The sequence below is a fragment of the Schistocerca serialis genome, chromosome 1 (assembly GCF_023864345.2).
Source record: "Schistocerca serialis cubense isolate TAMUIC-IGC-003099 chromosome 1, iqSchSeri2.2, whole genome shotgun sequence".
NCBI classification, from domain to species: domain Eukaryota; kingdom Metazoa; phylum Arthropoda; class Insecta; order Orthoptera; family Acrididae; genus Schistocerca; species Schistocerca serialis.
Window position 1 is genome coordinate 910,434,508 of NC_064638.1, and position 20,299 is coordinate 910,454,806.

Consider the following 20,299-nt stretch of genomic DNA (forward strand, 5'->3'; position numbering starts at 1 on the left):
CCACATCCCAGTCGGTACCTTCCAGAACCTTACTGACTCTCTTTCTGCACGTTCTCGCTGCAAAAGATGATTATTCACGCTTTTGACTGGACTGTGCATATCCATACGTATCTTTTTCTTACACGACCATGTAGGAACAATGATCATTTTAGTCATCACATGGAGTTATGAAACAACAATTTTTCTCTCCTGATTTTGAATTCATAACTGCCTCGTAATTAATAAAATGAAGAAATTAACTTCAAACAGGTACTGTTGATTGTTAGAAGAATCTTGAATAAGAAATTGTACAAGATTTAAAACTGATGCTGTCATTCGTGATAGTCAAAATGATCTCTTTCATGTTATATCAGTTGTCATGGTAACTCTCTAATTGTCTTGAATCTCTTAATATCTTCAAATAATAGAATTATGTTGTCGTGGTATAGAATATCTAATCTTACTGAAACTATCACTCTTACATACAGTTCTCTAGAAGCCAGATACGAAAGCATTATAGGGATAGAATTTTTGAATCCATGGCATCAAGCACAACAACGTACACTATGTGATCAAAAATATACGGAAACCATCAAAAACATACATTTTTCATATTAGGTTCATTGCGCTGCCAGGTACATCACATCAGCGACCTCAGTAGTCATTAGACATCGTGACAGAGCAGAATGGGGCGCTCCGCGGAACACATGGACTTCAAACGTGGTCTGGTGACCGGGTGTCACTTGTGTCATACGTCTGTACGCGAGATTTCCACACTCCTAAACATTCCTAGGTCCACTGTTTCCGATGTGATAGTGATGTGGAAACGTGAAGGGCCACGTACAGCGCAAGAGTGTACAGGCCGACCTCGTCTGTTGACTGACAGAGACCGCCGATAGACCATCACACAGGAATTACAGACTGCATCAGAATCCACTGCAAATACTATGACTGCGAGGCGGGAGATGAGAAAACTTGGATTTCATGGTTGAGCGGCTGCTCATAAACCACAAATCACGCCGATAAATGCCAAACGACGCCTGGTTTGGTGTAAGGAGCGCAAAAACTGGACGATAGAGCAGAGGAGAACGTTGCGTGGAGTGACGAATCACGGTACACAACGTGAGGATCCGATGGCAGGGTGTGGATATGGAGTGTTTAGTGCCTACAGTAAAATAATGAGGCGGTGGTGTTACTGTGTGGTCGTGTTTTTCATGGAGGGGGCTTGCACCCCTTGTTGTTTTGCTTGGCACTATCACAGCACAGGCCTTCATGATGTTTTAAGCACCTTCTTGCTTCCCCCTGTTGAAGAGGAATTCGGGGATGGCGATTGCATCTTTCAAGACGATCGAGCACCTGTTCATGATGCACAGCCTGTGGCGGAGTGGTTACACGACAATAACATCCCTTTAATGGACTGGCCAGCACAGAGTCCTGACCTGAATCCTATAGAACACCTTTGGGATATTTTGGAACGCCGACTTCGTGCCAGGCCTCACCGACCGACATCGACAATTCTCCTCAGTGCGGCACTACATGAAGAATGGGCTGCCATTCCCCAAGAATCCTTCCAGCACCTGATTGAAGGTGTGCCTCCGAAAGTGCAAGCTGTCATCAAGGCTAAGGGTGGGCCAATGCCATGTTGAATTACAGCATTACCGATGGAGGGCGCCACGAACTTGTAAGTAATTTTCAGCCAGGTGTCCGGATGCTTTTGATCACGTAGTGTACTGGAGCAGTAACCACATTGTTGAAAGGATTCCTTGAACAGGTATTAAACCACCGAAGCCAGTATATTCAGAGACTAATACTGGACTCTCTGAACGTAGTGGAATAAAAACTAATTCAGTTCCATACTGTGACTGCGTGTTAGCAGTGTCATTATTGTAATTATAGAATATCAAAAGCATTTACTGTAAACATTAGTGCCTACTGCCTACATCATTTACAGACAGTTACACATGCATTCGTGTGCTCAATGTTACACGACATACGTTTATAAAGTTGTGGTAGAGGATAGGGGTAATAATGCGAGTTCTGTATCATGTGAATATATTTTGTGGATCACTGGATGAAGAGAAGTGTTTGTAAGCGAAACTATGGCGTTCGCTTTACTGTTACGTCGATTTCCGTGGTGCTACTTCTTTCATCATTCCTTATAGTTTTCATTTGTAGTTTTAAAAACTGATGAGCTTCATTTACGAGGTGCCGAAAATTTCGTACAGAGAACGTACGGGACACAACAAGGTTGATGCCAAGGATCTAATTAACATACTAGAGGTAGTCATAAGGCGAAACAATAAAGTTACGCAATTTTAATGTGTCCCAAGACTGCAGACATGTACCCACAAAATTAAAAAAAAAAAAAATATGCGGGGTCGTTATTAAAGCTCAACGACTACCCCTCTTACTTATTATATCTTCTCCAAAGATTTCTCATTTGCGGGTTAACTAAAGGTGTGAAACTGGTAGTATGTACACGCATAGCCTGCAGCCGCTGTTATCAGCAAGCCGGCCTGGTGCTCCTGTTCCAGGTGTGGATAGACGCGGCGTCGCAGATCTTCTTCTCCCTGGGTCCTGGCTTCGGCACTCTGCTCGCACTCTCCAGCTACAACAAGTTCAACAACAACTGCTACCGGTGAGTGCACACGCTAAAACACTGTCAGAGACCGTAGTGTAATCCCAGTCATCTTCAGCGAGGCTGTGAAGTGTCCCTCTTCGGCATTCACCACCCTTGGGGTGAATGTAATTTAATCACATTGTATTTTCTTTTATCGTCTGATGTGTGAGTTCCCTGAAGCGAATCATACAGGCAAAAGATTTTGCTACGTTATATTAAAAGTTTCTTCGACTTCTGCTTTCCTAATGCTTTTGCGTCGCGGGAATCCTCACTCACATCACCACGTGTTCCTAGCGATGAGCGCAGTGTGAAGCAAATTATGCGACTGACTGCGTCACTGATCAGCAAAGAAACATTTGTAGGTGTATCTGGATTAATTCTCGTCAATGCTACACTTGCTAATCAGTCTTAATGACGGTCGCCAGCAATGCTTTTACCTCTGTAAAAGTTATAATTCGAATATCAGCGACAAATGTCCTGCAATAATGTAACTGCGCTGGAGAGTGTCAAAGATCCTACTACAGGACTGAAAAATTCACTCCGTTCCAACCGCCTCCATCTGGTTTCTTGAAACGTTCACGGAAACGTCGCTAAGGGAAAGCAGGGTAACGCTTAAAGATCGTACACTGAACATCAAACCCAGATCAAACATTCCACGTTTTTATGCACAATAAGCAACTCCCAAAAAGTCCGTCCTTTACGTCAAACACCATGTCGGGCTAGATAATAGCTCCACAATCTGTTACGAGATCTAAGACAACCAATCACGTGAGCACTCGCTAAGCCAGAAAATTCGCCTACAAGTAGTGGGCCAAAAAATCTGAATTCCATGTCTGCATGCCCAACGCAGTCGACAGTTATTGTAAAGTTTTCCAAGTTGACAGAATAACTTTCTTGATCACTGTGCCTGAACAGCCAGTATCTCTATCACACAGCATCTCTGCGCCGGACAGCCTGCAACTTGCCTTCGCACCCAACAGGACTAAACGCCACCTCCTAGAGTTCACAAATTCCAAGCAACTTCCAAATGTATTTAAACATTTACGCTTTTCAGGTACTGAGGACAGCAAAAGATTGGCTTTTGAGTCTAGTATGACTACACGCATTGGTCACCCTCTTTCCCCAGTAGTACCTCTCATCAGAAAAGTGCGGCCTCCCGGCAGGACTTCCGTAATTATATTTTCAGTTCAATGGTATTGAGACAACGACGTCTTTAGAAAGTTTCTGTGCACTGAGCGAGCCGGCTACTGCGTTTGTACGTAATAACGGATCTCATGAACGTCTATCGGGTCAGACTAAATTTAAATGTAAAATTCCTTTCTCAACTAAAATATCAATCGGATAACTACTGCTCCTAACCCTTGCTTGAACTGGATCTGATATCGTGTCCAAAATCTTCATACAACCATTATGTCGAGACCAGGATCACAAATCACTCCAGTCATGGGCCACTATTTCCCACTGCGAAGTCTAAAAAATCGTTCAAATGGCTCTGAGCACTATGGGACTTAACTGCTGTGGTCATAGTCCCATAGAACTTAGAACTACTTAAACCTAACTAACCTAAGGACATTACACACATCCATGCCCGAGGCAGGATTCGAGCCTGCGACCGTAGCGGTGGCGCGGTTCCAGACTGTAGCGCCTAGAACCGCTCGGCCACTCTGGCCGGCTACTGCGAAGTCTGTAACAAGTTGACGCCCTTTAGGTCCAAATGCAGATACATTATTCAGACGTTGGAGCAGCAAATATCAGCCAAAGTCATATCAACTGCCTTCACACATTTGACGTTTCAAGTAGACAGAAATTTATGTAACACTGCTATTTGACCTACTTATTTTCTCTTCACAAATATTGTTATTATGAAAACGAATTAGTGACGAACTACTGTTTTCTCCCAGTCGAAGGTAAAACTTTTACTTGTTTGAATATCGTGCACGCGCTGTTTGTGGCGTATATTCCATGGGCTAGCTATCAATTGTGAAGCAGTCAAGGCACAGAATTCTTAGTATTGATGTTGTAATATTTTACTGTGACAGTGCATAAGACGCAAATTTCCTCGGCATACAAGAAGTAGTCATAAGGTTATACAAAAATTTCCTCCCATAAAATCGCAACCTTCACGTTTCCTCACTTCAAAGCGTGGTTACCGCACTGTCTACGCTGGGCAATATAAAAAAAATGCAACAAGTGCCTCAAAGTCCGAAATTACTGACAAGAAATCTGCAAACAGAAAGGAAAACTAAACGCATTTTCCTCTCCAACATTTCAGTAAGTGATCACCACAAAACGTTTCACCGACGTTCTGTTATTTTCAGGTGTCTTTCGTCCCAGTTTAATATTTACAAGAAAAGAAGAATATGAGTATAAATTTGAGCTATTTCATTTTCCTTGTTGTACAGATACGTTTATGACCCTGTGAAACACATTTAAAACAAACCATCCCTGATTATCGAAAAATGCCGAACAAATACTGATTAAGTTAAAAATGTGAATAATAAAATTTGGTGTACTATATTAACTTATCTTCACTTTCTAAAATAACTGAATGCATTTCAACAGTTTAATTTACACAAGGAAGAAAAGGAAATTAATAATAATGCTCGCTGCGATTCACTTGCGTCTAAACCACACAGTCCTGCAGGAAATACGTGGCGCATCTATAAAAGGGTCGTTACCGCCAGTCGCAGTTTTCTAGAAGATTTTCCTGTCTCACCTCCAAATGTCGATGTAATGACTTAAATGGCAATGGTAGCCTGACAGCCTTCTATAATGAACATGTGAATAAGAAATGGCAGTTCAACTTACTTTATGAATCTGCACTGCCTAATGGCCAAGTTTTAGTCGATCTAGTTTTAAATGGTGCAAAGGAAATTACACGGCTGCGTCCCCGCTAGAAGGCCGTTGGCGCCCCGTGCAGCGCCTGTCAGGGAGTAATCAGAGTTCTCGGAGGAAAGCTTAAACGACGCATGGCGTGCTGCGAACAGCAGGACGATGAGATTAAGGTCGCCGCCTTTCACAGAGGAAGATTGACGACACTTCTTATCTCCGTTAGAGTCTTCTCTTTCATAGAAACAGCTCCTCCGATGCTAACTTAACTTTCACTATACATCCCAATACATATCGATTATTTTCAGCCGTGCGGTTCTGGCGCAGCAGTCCGGAACCGGGGGACTGCTACGGTCGCAGGTTCGAATCCTGCCTCGGGCATGGGTGTGTGTGATCTCCTTAGGTTAGTTAGGTTTAAGTAGTTCTAAGTTCGAGGGGATTTATGACCTAAGATGTTGAGTCCCATAGTGATCAGAGCCATTTTTTGATTATTTTCAGGTGAACTATGCGTTACCATTAGTTAATCTTCCTCCTCTTCAGTTGCCAGCTTTCTAAATCCTCTCGAGTTTTCATGTTGTTTCTTTTCATGTTTTAAGTGCCTGCAGCTCTTTTACCAGTAAGCAAGCTTTCTTCATGTCAGTTTATGAACAGCAATCGGCATTTCTTTAAGTAAAATATTGAACGTAAACTGGTACACACTACACTTTCAGAAAATTTAAAATATTTAGAATTCAATTGTGGTCAAAGCATTTCTATTTGGATACAGATGGCCCTACCGTAGGTGCAACCACAACGGAGGGGTATCTGTTAAGAGGCCAGACAAACGTGTGGTTCCTGAAGAGGGGCAGCAGCCTTTTCAGTAGTTGTAAGGGCAACAGTCTGGATGATTGGCTAATATGGCCTTGTAACACTAACCAAAAAGGTCTTGCTGTGCTGGTACTACGAACGGCTGAAAGCAAGGGGAAACTACGGCCGTAATTTTTCCCGAGGGCATGCAGATTTACTGTAGGGTTAAATGATGATGGCGTCCTCTTGGGTAAAATATTCCGGAGGTAAAGTAGAGGATGTTGTTATCAGGAGAAAGAAAACTGGCGTTCTACGGATCGGAGCGTGGAATAGTTTGGACAAGAAGAGAATAGAAGCTTTTGAAATGTGGTGCTACAGAAGAATGCTGAAGATTACATGGGTAGATCACATAACTAATGAGGAAGTATTGAATAGGATTGGGGAGAAGAGAAGTTTGTGGCACAACTTGACTAGAAGAAGGGATCGGTTGGTAGGACATGTTCTGAGGCATCAAGGGATCACAAATTTAGTATTGGAGGGCAGCGTGGAGGGTAAAAATCGTAGAGGGAGACCAAGAGATGAATACACTAAGCAGATTCAGAAGGAAGTAGGTTGCGGTAGGTACTGGGAGATGAAGAGGCTTGCACAGGATAGAGTAGCATGGAGAGCTGCATCAAACCAGTCTCAGGATTGAAGACCACAACAACATCAACATGTTAAAACGGAGGGAGAGGTGATAAAAATAGTATATTACAATTGTGTACTTACTCTGGCCAACCTCAGCAAGGTTGTTTCAATAAAACTACGCCAGACTCATTGCCTAATCTACCTTACTACACGTGGAAAACTAAACAGTAAAAATTTTGCGATAAAGCAAACATTTAGACAGGAAGAAGTTATTTGCCATACATTCGGTGAACGTTGTACGTGTCGGTCTCAGTATTACATGAAGCGGCAAAGAAGTGTTTTACATAATTTATGAATACTGTATCATCGAACAGATATACAAATAATCTGTTTCTGCATAACTTCATCAGTTACGGTCACTAATAGTCTTATAATGTCAACACTGAAATACAAACACTTGCATAATTGTCTGTAGTTAGTCCTTTTGTTCTCCATATACGACTAGCATCGATCTCATCTAACAGTGATGACAGTAGCAGTCATTCAATACTGTCAACAACAGTGCATTCATCAGTATCCAGCTAGAAATTGGGGACATTTTGAATGTCATGAGCTGACTTTTTTTATTGAAAAACCTAATTTCGGACATTCTTAAGTTGGATTTTTCGAAGTCAGCCCAGCATTCTTGAAACCCATCTGTGCTCACTTAGCCCAAGAATTATGAGGACGTGATTGCAAAATATTACTACCTGAAAACAGAATAAAATGTTAAAAAAGAATGTTGTAGGCCTTAAAGATCTCTGTCGATTGCCTTCTTATAAACATCGATTGCTTTCTTGTAAGTATCGATTGCATTCTTACTTTCCGAGATACATTGAAAGAACCGTTAAAAATCGGGTTCCTTGTAACTTGTTACATTCGCGTTCCCGAACATGCTATTTAAAGGGAGTACACCCGTGGTAATTAAACAAATATTTGTTTGAAAAATTAAAAATAAATATATTTTCAGATATATCGCTTTCTTGAAAAAAAAAAAAAAAAGAGATGGCGTTGTAGGTAAATAAGTGTATCTTCTCGACGGATGCCCCTACAGTAACAGATTTAGACTTATTTTCTTTCGCAAAGAAGTATCTTACCACGTTATTGAGTAGTTTTTAAGATTTTATTAATTTTAATACTAAAAAAAAGACTTCGAAAAACTTGAATTTCATCGGCACGTTTTTAATTAACTATTTCAATTTTTATTTTGTGTAAATAGCTTTTAAAGAAAGAACATACTAACATTTTTTCACGAATTTAAAAAAAGAAAAATTTTTTTTGCGACCATTCGGAAACGAGACTTTTTTTAAATAAAATATCTAGTGTACTTAGTTGACGTTTTACAACGAGGCCCTTAACATTTCCAAGAAAAAACTGAGTAGTAAAATTAAGCGTGCAAGTACAGAGTGCGTCTGTGCAGTGGAGTGAACCGGTGCGCCCTCGTTCTGAAAACTGATTCTAAATGAATGTGCGAGTACGTGCTGTAAAAAGAAGCCCCTCAAATGTAAGAGTATTTGAAACATTGTGACTCAGCACAATGTGAAAACTTTGATATTCTCCCTAACATCGAAATACACGATGACTCTGTTGATGCTTTCGGCAACTTCTCAATGCAAACGTTCTTGAGTTGCAATGTCTAAATGTTGACGTTCTCCCGATTCTTTCAACTTTCTTCTTCATTAAAATGTAGAAGAGGACGTACAAGAAAATGAAGCAGAAGACCATCCAACAAAGAAAACAAGGCATTCTTTTGATAAATAATTTTATGGATACAGGAAAAGTGTGTAACATAGTTTCCGTTATAATGGTTTTTATGTACTTTACAGAAAGTTGTCTTATTACATATTTGCGTAAATAAATGAAATCTTTGAAGTTACCTTGACATGTTGCATTTACTTAATTTTTTACCAAAAGTAATTAAGGACTGGAGTAATGAAGTAAGCGTTCAAGAGACCAACAACCAGTATAACGTAAGTATCATTAATTTAAAAAAATTGAGGCGTTACATCAAAAATTCTGTTGTAATAATAAAAAAAATTTAAACTGAAAATAAACATAAACAAAATGTAAATAAGAAACTAAGGATTTCCTGGGCTATTTTGATTCTAAGGCAAAAATGATATCGCATTCACTTCTATCTCGTCAAATAACCCCAGAGTAAATTCAAAAGGATTTTTGTATGTGGTCCAGAAGCCGAGATATCAAAGATTATGCAAGTGTGGCAGTTTCCAGATCGAGCCCACGCCCGTTCCAACCACTCCACTGTCTCTCTAACTGACGCACTGCGTGTTTGTAAGTTCCGTTTTATTGCCCAGTTACTAATACTAAAATCAATTAAACACATGCTACTATTTTCCTGAAAGTATAAATATTACCCTCCATAAAGCGAATTGCTGTAAAATGTTAGCTGGGCCCGCTGATGAAAAATAACGGTTATTTCGGTTCCAGGTGGTCGTAATAGCTTTTCTTAAAAAAATCGTGGAAAAATTTCAGCAGTTTCTTTCCTAAAAAGTTATTTTCCTAAAATAAAAATTGAGATACTTATTTGAAAAAAGAAAACAACGAAGTTCAAGTTGTTCGAATCTTTTTTTATATATTTAGAATTAATAAAATTGTTAAAATTATTTAATATTATGGTAGCACAACTTTTTGCGACAAAAATAAACCTAAAATCGCTCAGCTCCGTCTGCTGAGAATATCTACCCAATTATCGAGGGCGCCATTTTTCAAAAAAAATCGATATATCTGGAAAAAGAATATTTTTTAATTTGTCAAACAAGTACTATTTTGAAGCATCATTTACAGTAAATAGCAAGTATGGGAACAAACGTTAACGAGTTTTAATGAACCACGTTCCCAACGGTTTCTTCGATGTATCTCGAAACATAAAAAAGCAGTCGATTCTTATTCGAAAATAGTCGATAGATCTTTTTAAGCCATACAACTTTCTCATTTACCATCTTTCGACCGGTTCTATAGTTTCTACTTATTTTAAAAGCCCGTTTATCGCAACTTTCGTCGAATTTCACCATCTTGGATCACCTTATCTTTAATAATAAAAATATTTGTCTCTTCGCATATTTCCTATGTAACTGGCAGTAGCAAATAGACTGTGTCGGCTTGCTTGCAGCAATGTTCTTCAGAGCGTGACGGCCGAGATGTTTCTGTCCTCATGTAGAAAATTATATGGATCAGTTGAATAAATTAAAAATAAAAATTGCATCGTAGTTTGTCCAAGAATTCATATAAATGTAAAAGAGCAATTGCGTGAATTCTTTTCAAAGATCTAAAGCGACCAGTACATGGATGTGTCAGTACAAGTACAGATTTACATGTGCATAATCCTCTGTAAGACGACTGTTATTCTGTCCCCGTGCAAGTCTCTCACATTAAAGATCTGTATGACAAGAGGACGTACTGTGGAAGTCACAGACCTTCACTGCAAACCTGTTTTCCACCCCTTCCGGAGCTGACAGTTCCTCAGTTACGCTATAAAGACAAGGACGTCCTCAGAGACAGGCGCTGATGACGGCTGCTATGATGTTGCAGGGATGCCATTCTGACGAGCAGCATCAACTGCCTGACGAGCTTCCTGGCCGGCTTCGTCATCTTCTCCGTGCTGGGCTACATGGCGCACGTTCAAAACAAGAGCGTCTCAGAAGTCGGCCTCGAAGGTAGGGCCACTCCTGTCCCTATGAGGGAAGTATACCCTGTCTCTGATACAGGGGTTCCCAAACTGTTACGCTGACGAAACACTTTGAGAATCCTCGTACTTTGACGGAACACCCTTTTTATATTGAAAATTAATAAAATTTCGAATATTGATAATAAGCTTGTTTTACTCAGTGACTACTTCTGATTTAAATCGTAACTAATTACACAGAAACCATAAAAAAATTTTAAGAAATAGTTAGTATCGACAAAACATCGAAAAAAATTCCATGTTATTAATACTTTTCTGCCAAGCACTTATTTTCTTCCCGTGGAACACAGTTTGGGAAACCCTGGCCTAATACAAGCTTCAGCAACACATCTGCAGATTACGTGACCTGACCAGGAACCGACACAACTCGCCCCACTTTGTGTCCTGCCTCTATTGCTCCATCAGCCTCTTGGTAACCTTTATAATGTGTACCGCAAAATATTTTCGAATTACAGGCCAAGAAAAATAGCACCTGCGTAATACTTTGGGGGGTAGCAATCGGTTATAGTTCCTGACATTCATTTTTGATATATGTTACAAACAAGAACTGAAAAACTGTGATAACTCAAGTAGCTGTGATTACAAAATAGTTCCACTAATCTATTTTTGTGTCGATGTTTCAGACACGAAAGCTACTTCTAACTATTTTTATGTGCTTGCTGATATATTTATGACAATATCTTTATCGTACACATTATTTCTATTACAGAGTCTCATTTGAAGTTTCAGTCTGTGGTAATTGCATTCCAAGTTTGTTGTATTGCTGTACAATGTGGTTCAAACAGCTAGTATGATCTGGAACTCACTGATATGAGACTACAATTGAGCATTTACCACACCCCAGTAATACCAACATGATCTGAAACCAGTGATTATTCCTTATAAGATCAAGCAAGGTATTATGACAAGGTGTGCAAAAAAAACTATTGCTCATCTGAATCTGTGCTGGAGTGGCCCTATTAAACAAGATGTATAGGTACCATCGTTCATATAGATGTAATTTGAAAGGGTTTCGTCAAACTGTGGAATGAAACTAAACGTCACAATACAGGTCTGTTTATTACTAAGATGCATTAACTTGATTACAATCACTGATCGGGCAAAACATAGAGTTATAGAGTGCACAAAGATTCAAATGAATCATTAAACATATACTTTGGCACAGGTGGATGGAATTGGAAATGAAATAATACATGTAGCTATGTACATAATTGCCAATGATATAAATTAATGAGTGGATTATAGAACAGAACCAGAAAAGTGCATACAGTCACCACTTCCCCTGCCTAAGAACGTGTTGACTTCAGTTACATGACGGCTCGAATTAGTTCAGAGAAGCAAACCTTTAACTCGAATTAAACGACTCTTTGGTCCCCTCATCGTTACATAAGCAAATGCGGTTCACGCCTGCCATCATTCTAAAACTCTACTGCAGAGGATGGTTGCAGTGGAGGATGAGTTCATCCCCGGCATCTACGATCAACCCTAGGACGAAATCCCACCTCTCTCCAGTTCTACGCGGAAGACATCTCTGCCCCTGACGATCCAGGATGAAGTGTCTATATGCCTCCTTCTCAAAATCGTGCTGGTTCTGCCAGCACTGGATTCTCGTTAGCCAACTGTTGTAGACTTTCCATGTTCTGGCCAATGAAAAATTTATAATGACTGCAACAATCTTCCGTCTCCTAAATAATCTGCTGTGATTAACCACTAATACACATTTCTCTCTTAGAGCGGGGCAAAAAGCAGAAATTCTCTCCCACTATGAGGATGTTTTCACGTTTCAACCCATGACAGTGGCTACACGTATGCACTCACTAGTCTTCATGCCCACTGCAGAAATCATTTTGGTCAACGAGTGCGGGAATCCCTTACAGTGACTGCTGGGGTCCTTTGGATCCAACAGATTTTTGTCACTCTGAGTGCCTTATTTTTTCACTTACCGTTGTAGATCTATATCTTTTTTTAGGAAGCATCCCTTATGCTGCTTCTCACAATGCAAGTTTACAGTTAGCCTCAGCGAAGCTCTTATCGGAATGTGGGACACCGCCTGTGACAGCGCCTGTCCATTCAGTGTGTACCTGGCCTGGACTATGCCTTCCAGTGAGGAACAATTGTATCCTTTCGGTCCTCACTCTCCATCAGTCAGCCAGTGGAACCAGCTTACAGGAAAACATTACACTTATCCTCCACCATATAGAAATGAAATGAACAAGTATTTGTTAGATTCACAGTCACTGATGTTTGTTTCAGTTACATCTGCAATTTCATGTATCGCTCGTAATATTAATTGGTTTGGTGGGCTAATTTGAACAGTGGGTTATGTATTAGGTTACAGATCAGCTTTGGAAAGAAACTATTCCATAGCTCTGGGTAACACGACAGTACACTTTATTTTATTTCATTTATTTGCATTTCATTCGATCCTGGACTTTTGACTTCTTTGTTCTTAGCAAATGAGTTATAAAGTCATGACTTTCAGCCAATCAGTTACCTCCCTGCTACTCACAAAAGTGCACAAAAGCTTTCCTGTACACCTTCATGACGGAGCACTCCGAAGGGAGACATTAGGGAGTAACTAGTAAATTGAAGCTGTGACACGTGCTGTAAATCGTTTTTTACTACCTTAGTTGATAAGACCACGGACAAATGGCTGTGTCTGATGGTTGGTCCTGTACAAAATTTTACACTCTGACTTAGTTTTAGTGCCGCTAAGGAAATGAGGAAACCAATGTAAGATAAATTTTACCGTGAAGCAGGCGTAACAATAGCGAGCTAATGAAGAAAAAAGGTAATGAGAAGAAGGAATATTACACCAAAAACAACAAAATTGTGATTGATTCTTATAGTTGGACCACAATTAAAAAGAAAATACTTCCTTACCTTCACACTAAAAACAAAATACTTCCTTACCTTCACACAGATTCTGCCCCGAAAACATGATGATTCTGCACAATTTTGTGGGATTTAAGCGCTAGTACACACTGAAATTCCAAAAATTTAAAATGATATCAGCATAATAATATTTGTGGAGAACTAATTTAATACCTTAGGTATGGTAGTGATGTGAAACTTACAAAAACTATTAATGGTACTTTTAAACAGTGGAAACACTAAGAAATGAAATTTTAATGTGAATACATTGTAAGTTTGCCATTTGGTAGTGTTTCATTGGGTTATCTTTACGCGTAGCAATTCAGATTTAAATGAGATATTTTAATGCAGAATAAGAACAATTTGACGGTAATAACATTGTAATAGTTTTCAGTCGATGATCATATTCTGAAAATCTCTTTATATTTTGGCATATTCAGAGTTTATCTGAATACAGGAATTTCCCAAAACAGAGCCACATTGAGAAATTAGAATATTGTAACAAATGTAAATTATCATCAAGGGAACGCAACTTAATCACTTCTGTCACGCTTAGATAAAAACTTAGCAGAGGAGTTACTTTGAAAGATGATTACTTCACATTTCGAGGCCCTGTAAGAAATTAAAAGTACTTTTTAAACTGAGCTTCCAGACCGCTGTTATCCGAGTATAAGTTCAACTGCCTCCTAAGTTCCGTTTTCACCAACGCCACCTTGCCTCCTGTTGCAGGTCCGGGCCTTGTGTTCATCGTGTACCCGGAGGCCATAGCGACTATGTCTGGTTCCGTCTTCTGGTCCATCATCTTCTTCCTCATGCTCATCACTCTCGGTACGTACACGTCTATTTATGATTTATTTCTTTATCCATGGTAATGCCTATACCTGCGATGTCTACGTAGAAATGCAATGAGGAAGGTACAAACAATACACTCTCACAATGAACCTTTTTATTTTAGTTACTATACCACCGTACACACCATTGAAAAGTACAAACATAAAGAGAGAGAGAAGCAAATGTATCGAGCTACTGTCCTGAACGCTTCTGTCGAAAATTGTGAAATTTTTGCGTGTGTTTATCTTAGAGTTATATTTGAATCCACAAACAGTTAAGAATATTTATGACTTTATGAATGATTCGAGAAGAGAGGTATTTGTAGGACATTCATCGTGCGTATTCTTATTATTGTTTCTATGTTCAGTACAATTTTGTCAGTGTTTTACACATAAAATATTAATATACTTGCTCGTGTGCGTTTTATTATTTTCCTAAAGTAAGGAATCAACGAATACCATAACAGCAAAGGAAGGGTTTTGAGTACAGAATACTGTATTTCATTTTTAAAAATTTGAAAACTTCCTGTTTAGATGGATAGTTAATTTCTCTGTTTCTGTTAACGAAGTTATTGTCCAAAGAAAGAAATTATTTTCGCACATCATACGGAAAGATCATTGGCTAAAACATTGAAATTCGTCTCTTACAAGTTTCTGCAAGATTATTTTTAAATACTATTGAGTGCACTAGCTTAATCTAGACACCGTTCTAGGCGCTTCAGTCAGGAACCGCACTGCCGCTACGGTCGCAGGTTCGAATCCTGCCTCGGGAATGGATGTGTGTGATGTCGTGATGTCCTTAGGTTAGCTATGTTTAAATAGTTCTAGGGGACTGATGACCTCAGATGTTAAGTCCCTTAGTGCTCAGAGCCATTTTTTGTCATCGTTACTTTAGTTATTATAGAGAATAACCGGTATTTCCAACACATGTTGTGGAGAGACGAATTGAAACTAATTTAAATGGGGCTGTAGTAGGGTGATACTCTAGTCAGTCTCTGTCTCAGAAGTTAAAATAGCAAGGAAGAAAAAAAGAAAGACTACAGTTTAACGTAGCGCCTACCTAGCCAACACATAGTGTTGATACCAGCAAATAAATAAATAAAATGAAAATTAAAGTAAATAAATTAACATACCATCGCTGACGTCTTTGGAATCGGGGCCCAAATTCGGATAGGAGAATAATACAGTAGGAAATTGGCCGTGTAATTTTTAAACGAACCAACCCGGAGTTCACTTTAACCGATTTATAGAAACCATAGAATATAAATACCTGAATGGTTGGCCGAGGGTTTTAACCTCGCTCCTATGGAATGTGAGCCTATCAACAGCTGCTACACGCGACTCGATAAGAGCTGTGAAAGGAGAAATGGGGAACAATTAACACACTCAACGCGACAGCAAGTTTCCACACAATTTCAGTTGCAGTAAAATCCTAAAAATCTGAGGAACATGGAAGCACTTCGAGGTGAAGTCATACTGAAGCTATTCCAGCCATTTTCGGCAATCCTTAGACCTGCGGTAAAGTGGACAGTCTCACTGGCAGGTCACTTCTCCAACTGGCAACGCCAAACACCACGTGCAGGTTAACTTTACCTCCGGTTGTGGATCCGTAGCTAGAGCGGTGCAGAAGTAATTATTAACCGTAGACAATAACATTAAGTAGATCTTAACGCTGATCTCCACGCGACAGGTACCATGAAAAAGAAAACACTTCTCGTCGGAGAAGGTTAGTCTTAGTCAGCCAGCATCCATACAGTTCGATTAAAAGCATCAGGGTAAAAGCAGGGTTGCTAAAGACCGGTCTCGCCGGCTACAGGTTAATTGCTAAAACTGTTACGAGTGAACGTATATGAAAAACATGGCCGATGGCCGGAGAGTATGGGAGGTGATGATGCACCCTAAGCAAAAAAAAAAAAAAAAAAAAAAAAAAATGAAAAAAGGAAAAGTCGACGCACCACAAAGGAATTATTCGAATGGGAGGGAAGTCGGTTAAATGTGAAGTAAATGTTCAGACAAACAAATGATTACAACTTCAGAGAAAACTAAATGATTTACTCAAGAGGAAAAGCTTCACAAACTGAACAAGTCAAGAAAGCGTTGGTCCATCTCTGGCCCTCTGCAAGCAACCGTTGGCGGCACAAACGATACCAAGGATTCTTAAGAAAGTTTATTAACAAAACAAAGAAACACTGTTCGTCTGCTCGTTGAGACTGTCTTGAAGCAAAGTTCAAACAAACCTTCAGTTCTTCCTTCAGCGCACTGAGTTTAAGTTCCATAAAGGGTTTAAGTTCTTCCTTCTCAAGACTGAACTCATGTTCCCTTGGAACAGTGTATGGTCAATGTACTACAAAAACAATTCGAGCCGAGTTTTACGATATCCATATCCAGAAGACATATCCGCCAGCGGCGTCACTGGAACTCGATGGGTTCTCCGTAGCGCCAGCGGAGACAGTGACGTCGGCGTGGCCTGGAATCCGAACCAGAGTACTGGCTCGGAGTCAGCTGCCGACGAATGACGGTGCAACGGCCGTCAACGAATGACGGCAGCATGTCTTCGGATCTACACTGCCGGGAAAAGAAAATTAGTACAACGGGGAAGACGACGTCGATTTCGATCCGATGACGGCGTATGCCACCTGGCAGATAGTAGATGTACTAATAATCGGTCAACGTCAGCATAAGCCACCTGGCGGGTAGTAGATGCACTGATAATGGATCAGCATTATCCGCCAACAAATAGCATAGTGGCATAGCTACCAGAGCGCAATCTATGTATATCCCTTAAGACGGAAAGCTCACAGCCAGAAGGCTCAGTGTGGTGCAAATGTGTGAAACAAGCAGGCAACCATGCCACAGAACCGCTTTCTTGTTGGTGAAAGTTTCTCGGGTCTCCAGCCGGGTGGTAGCGTTGATAACTCGAGACGTTTCGGGAAGTGTCATACTACCCATCTTCTGGCGAAGCGTCGAGATTTGCGGAGAGCGGGCTATTTATATGCGCGGTCACCCCCCGCAGCCTCGGGAGGCTGCGGTGGACCGGTGGCGTACGCGCGGTGGTGGTGGGGGGATAGCGGTCGTCCCCGGCGGCCGCGTTCGGTTCTCGGTGTGAGCGTTCTGTCTGCGTCCGCGGCGGAGGACGTTGACGTGCGCGCTCCCAACGGATTGCCGCTATCGCGGGGTTCCGTGCTGCGCTGAGTTGGTATCCCTCATCTCTGTTGACTAGATTGTCGTGAATCCTTATTTCTATGAATTCTTTGATAACGCTTTCCATAGCAGAACACACCGTAAAGGAAGAACACACCTTCAACTTCAAAAAAACGAAGGTACTCTGCCGAGCATTTGGCTTCTGGGAAAGCGTTATCAAAGAATTCATAGAAATAAGGATTCACGGCAATCTAGTCAACAGAGATGAGGGATACCAACTCAGCGCAGCTCGGAACCCTGCGATAGCGGCAATCTGTCGGGAGCGCGCCTGTCAACGGCCTCCGCCGCGAACGCAGACAGAATGCTCACACCGAGAACCGAACGCAGGCCGCCGGGGACGACTGCTATCCACACCACTACCGCGCGCACGCCACCGGTCCACCGCAGCCTCCCGAGGTCTACTGTAGGGGGGTGACCGCGCACATAAATAGCCCGCTCTCCACGTACCTCGACGCTTCGCCAGAAGGTGAGTAGTATGACACGTACCGAAACGTCTCGAGTTATCAACGCTACCACCCGGCTGGAGACCCGAGAAACTTTCATCAATAGTTTACGCCGGGAAAGCCTACAGTCACATATACACACTCTTGTTTCCTACAGTCAACTGAGCGAATCTGAAAGGTGTCAAATTGCGGCCTTCCGAATGGCGGGATGGTCCTTTCGGAGAACACCCACACAATTTGGACGTCCTGCGTCATTTATGGAATGATGCTGAATCAGTGGTCGTTGAACATTCTGACACCCGTAGACGAGATTCTGACCGTCCATGCACTACAAATGCCCGCCAAGATCGTTTTACCGTAAATGTAGCAGTGGCAGATTTTACAGCTACCACGGCATAGGGTTTCTGAGCCTAGAAGTGTCAACAAGAATTGTTGCGAACCGGTTATTAGCAGTCGGACTACGGGCACGCGCACGTTTTGTCCGTCTTCCACTCACGCCACATCATCGATGTACAAAGCTTAACTAGTGCGGTCTGTAAGAGGTCAACCACACCTTAGGTACTGAGAACAATATATCGGTGCCTCACGCAGGTCCCAGTAGGTACTATCGATAGTCGAGCGCCCAGTGCGGCAGAGAGTAGTCACTCTTGAGACTCCGAGCAATTATGTTGTTGGCTGCTAACCGAGCAGGGCGGATTTCGGCAGGACGGCCGACCGCGTTTACAGCTGCTTAACGGCTGGGAGTGTCACCCAAAGCCGTGGGCTTGACATCGAACAAATACATAAATGGCGCTAATTGAATGATTTTTTTGATGTGTTTAAGTGCTTCCTTGTGCACTACGATTACGCAACAACCGCGCCGACGCCAACGATTTGGATTGCAGTGAGGATTGTGTATTCAGTGCCACATGCAGAGTATTGGCGTGTGACGACATTGGTAGCCTACCTGTAATGAGTTAACTGTTATTACTTTATCAGACGAAGGGTGTAGCTGCCTCGTTCGTGCTGTTTGGACAAAAGATATAGAATGTTAACGACAAAGTATGTACCAGTTATTGCTACCTGACATCCTAGTTAGCTTTGTTCGATTTGACACGACACAACTCCCTTGCAAATACTAACCGATCAGCCTTTATCAGCTGCACACGGTCCAACTGTTTTAAACTGTTAGGCTGTAATCCACTGGTCGATAATGGTGGGTTAAATAGGGAGTGTTTCAGATCTGAGGATCACTTGGAAGATGGAATAGCGCGCCGTGGTCTTCAGCGATGAAAGCAGATTCTGCGTGCATGCAAGTGATGGTCGTTTGCGCTTACGGCGTAGAGCTGATGAGCGCTGTCTCGTAGAATGCATTCGTCCAAGATACACTGTATCCATCCCAGACCTTATGGGATGGGGTGCAATGAGATACAACTCTTGTTCACCTCTGGTGAGGACGCTAACCAGCGCTCAGTACCTGCATAACGTTGCTAGACACATTCTTTTGCTGTTCTTGCAATAGGACGGTGGTGTGTTGGTTCAACAGGATAACGCTCGTCCACACATTGCCCGCGAAACTCAACGTGCTCTCCAAGACGTGCACCAACTTCCCTAGCCAGCATGATCTCCAGACTTGTCTCCAACCGAGGACGTGTGGTATATGATGGGATAAGAAGCGACTCTTGCGACTCGTCAACCAACGACTTTTACAGAACTACCTGAACAGGTCTAGCAGGCGTGGAATAACGTATCCTAGGACAGTATTCGCCTTCTGAACGATCAACTAGATGCCAGGGTCAGCGCCTCCATTACCGCTCGTAGAGACTACTCAACGTACTAGTATGGGTGTTTCAACATGTGTCCATACCTGATATCTCAGAACGCTTGGGCTATTCATCCGTAAATGTAATCATTTAATGTACTCCACATGCACTGTTGCAACAATAAATCTTGAGTGAGCTGGAAACCTCTAATAGAGCGTACTAATTTTTTTCAGGCAGTGTATTTTCGCTCACGTGTGTGTTAGAAACAAGTAGCTTTCCGCGACCTGCGACCAGCCAGGATACCTACTTTTCGACGAAAACTGGTTGCCTTGCAAGCAGACAATCCCTACTGCTGGAACGTATGATGTTTTGTTGACCCTGCAGGCGTAACGTCGCGACATATCAGACCCTGAATAGTACTAACGATTTGTGTGATAAAGGAAAGCTCTTATGTCCATTTTCATAAAAGAAGTAACAAAGTACAAGATCTCAAGATAAAAACTGAAATAGATATCGATTTGTTTATCTATACAACTGTGTGTAATTCCATAGTGGCCGTATTGGGATTGCCTTAGTCGGTTCCTTCATTTTTAATGGAGTAGAATAGTGAATTATTCAAGCATGTA

At 41.4% G+C, this 20,299-nt stretch overlaps 1 protein-coding gene across 1 annotated transcript in view; it reads left to right on the forward strand.

The window, feature by feature from the left end:
* The window catches only part of LOC126446060 (sodium-dependent serotonin transporter), a 507,897-nt gene that overhangs the window by 354,920 nt on the left and 132,678 nt on the right, over positions 1–20,299 (forward strand). Inside the window, exons 7-9 of the mRNA XM_050090978.1 lie at positions 2,514–2,617; positions 10,430–10,554; positions 14,187–14,285. Coding sequence (XP_049946935.1) covers positions 2,514–2,617; positions 10,430–10,554; positions 14,187–14,285 — 328 coding nt within the window. The remainder of the gene's footprint in view (positions 1–2,513; positions 2,618–10,429; positions 10,555–14,186; positions 14,286–20,299) is intronic.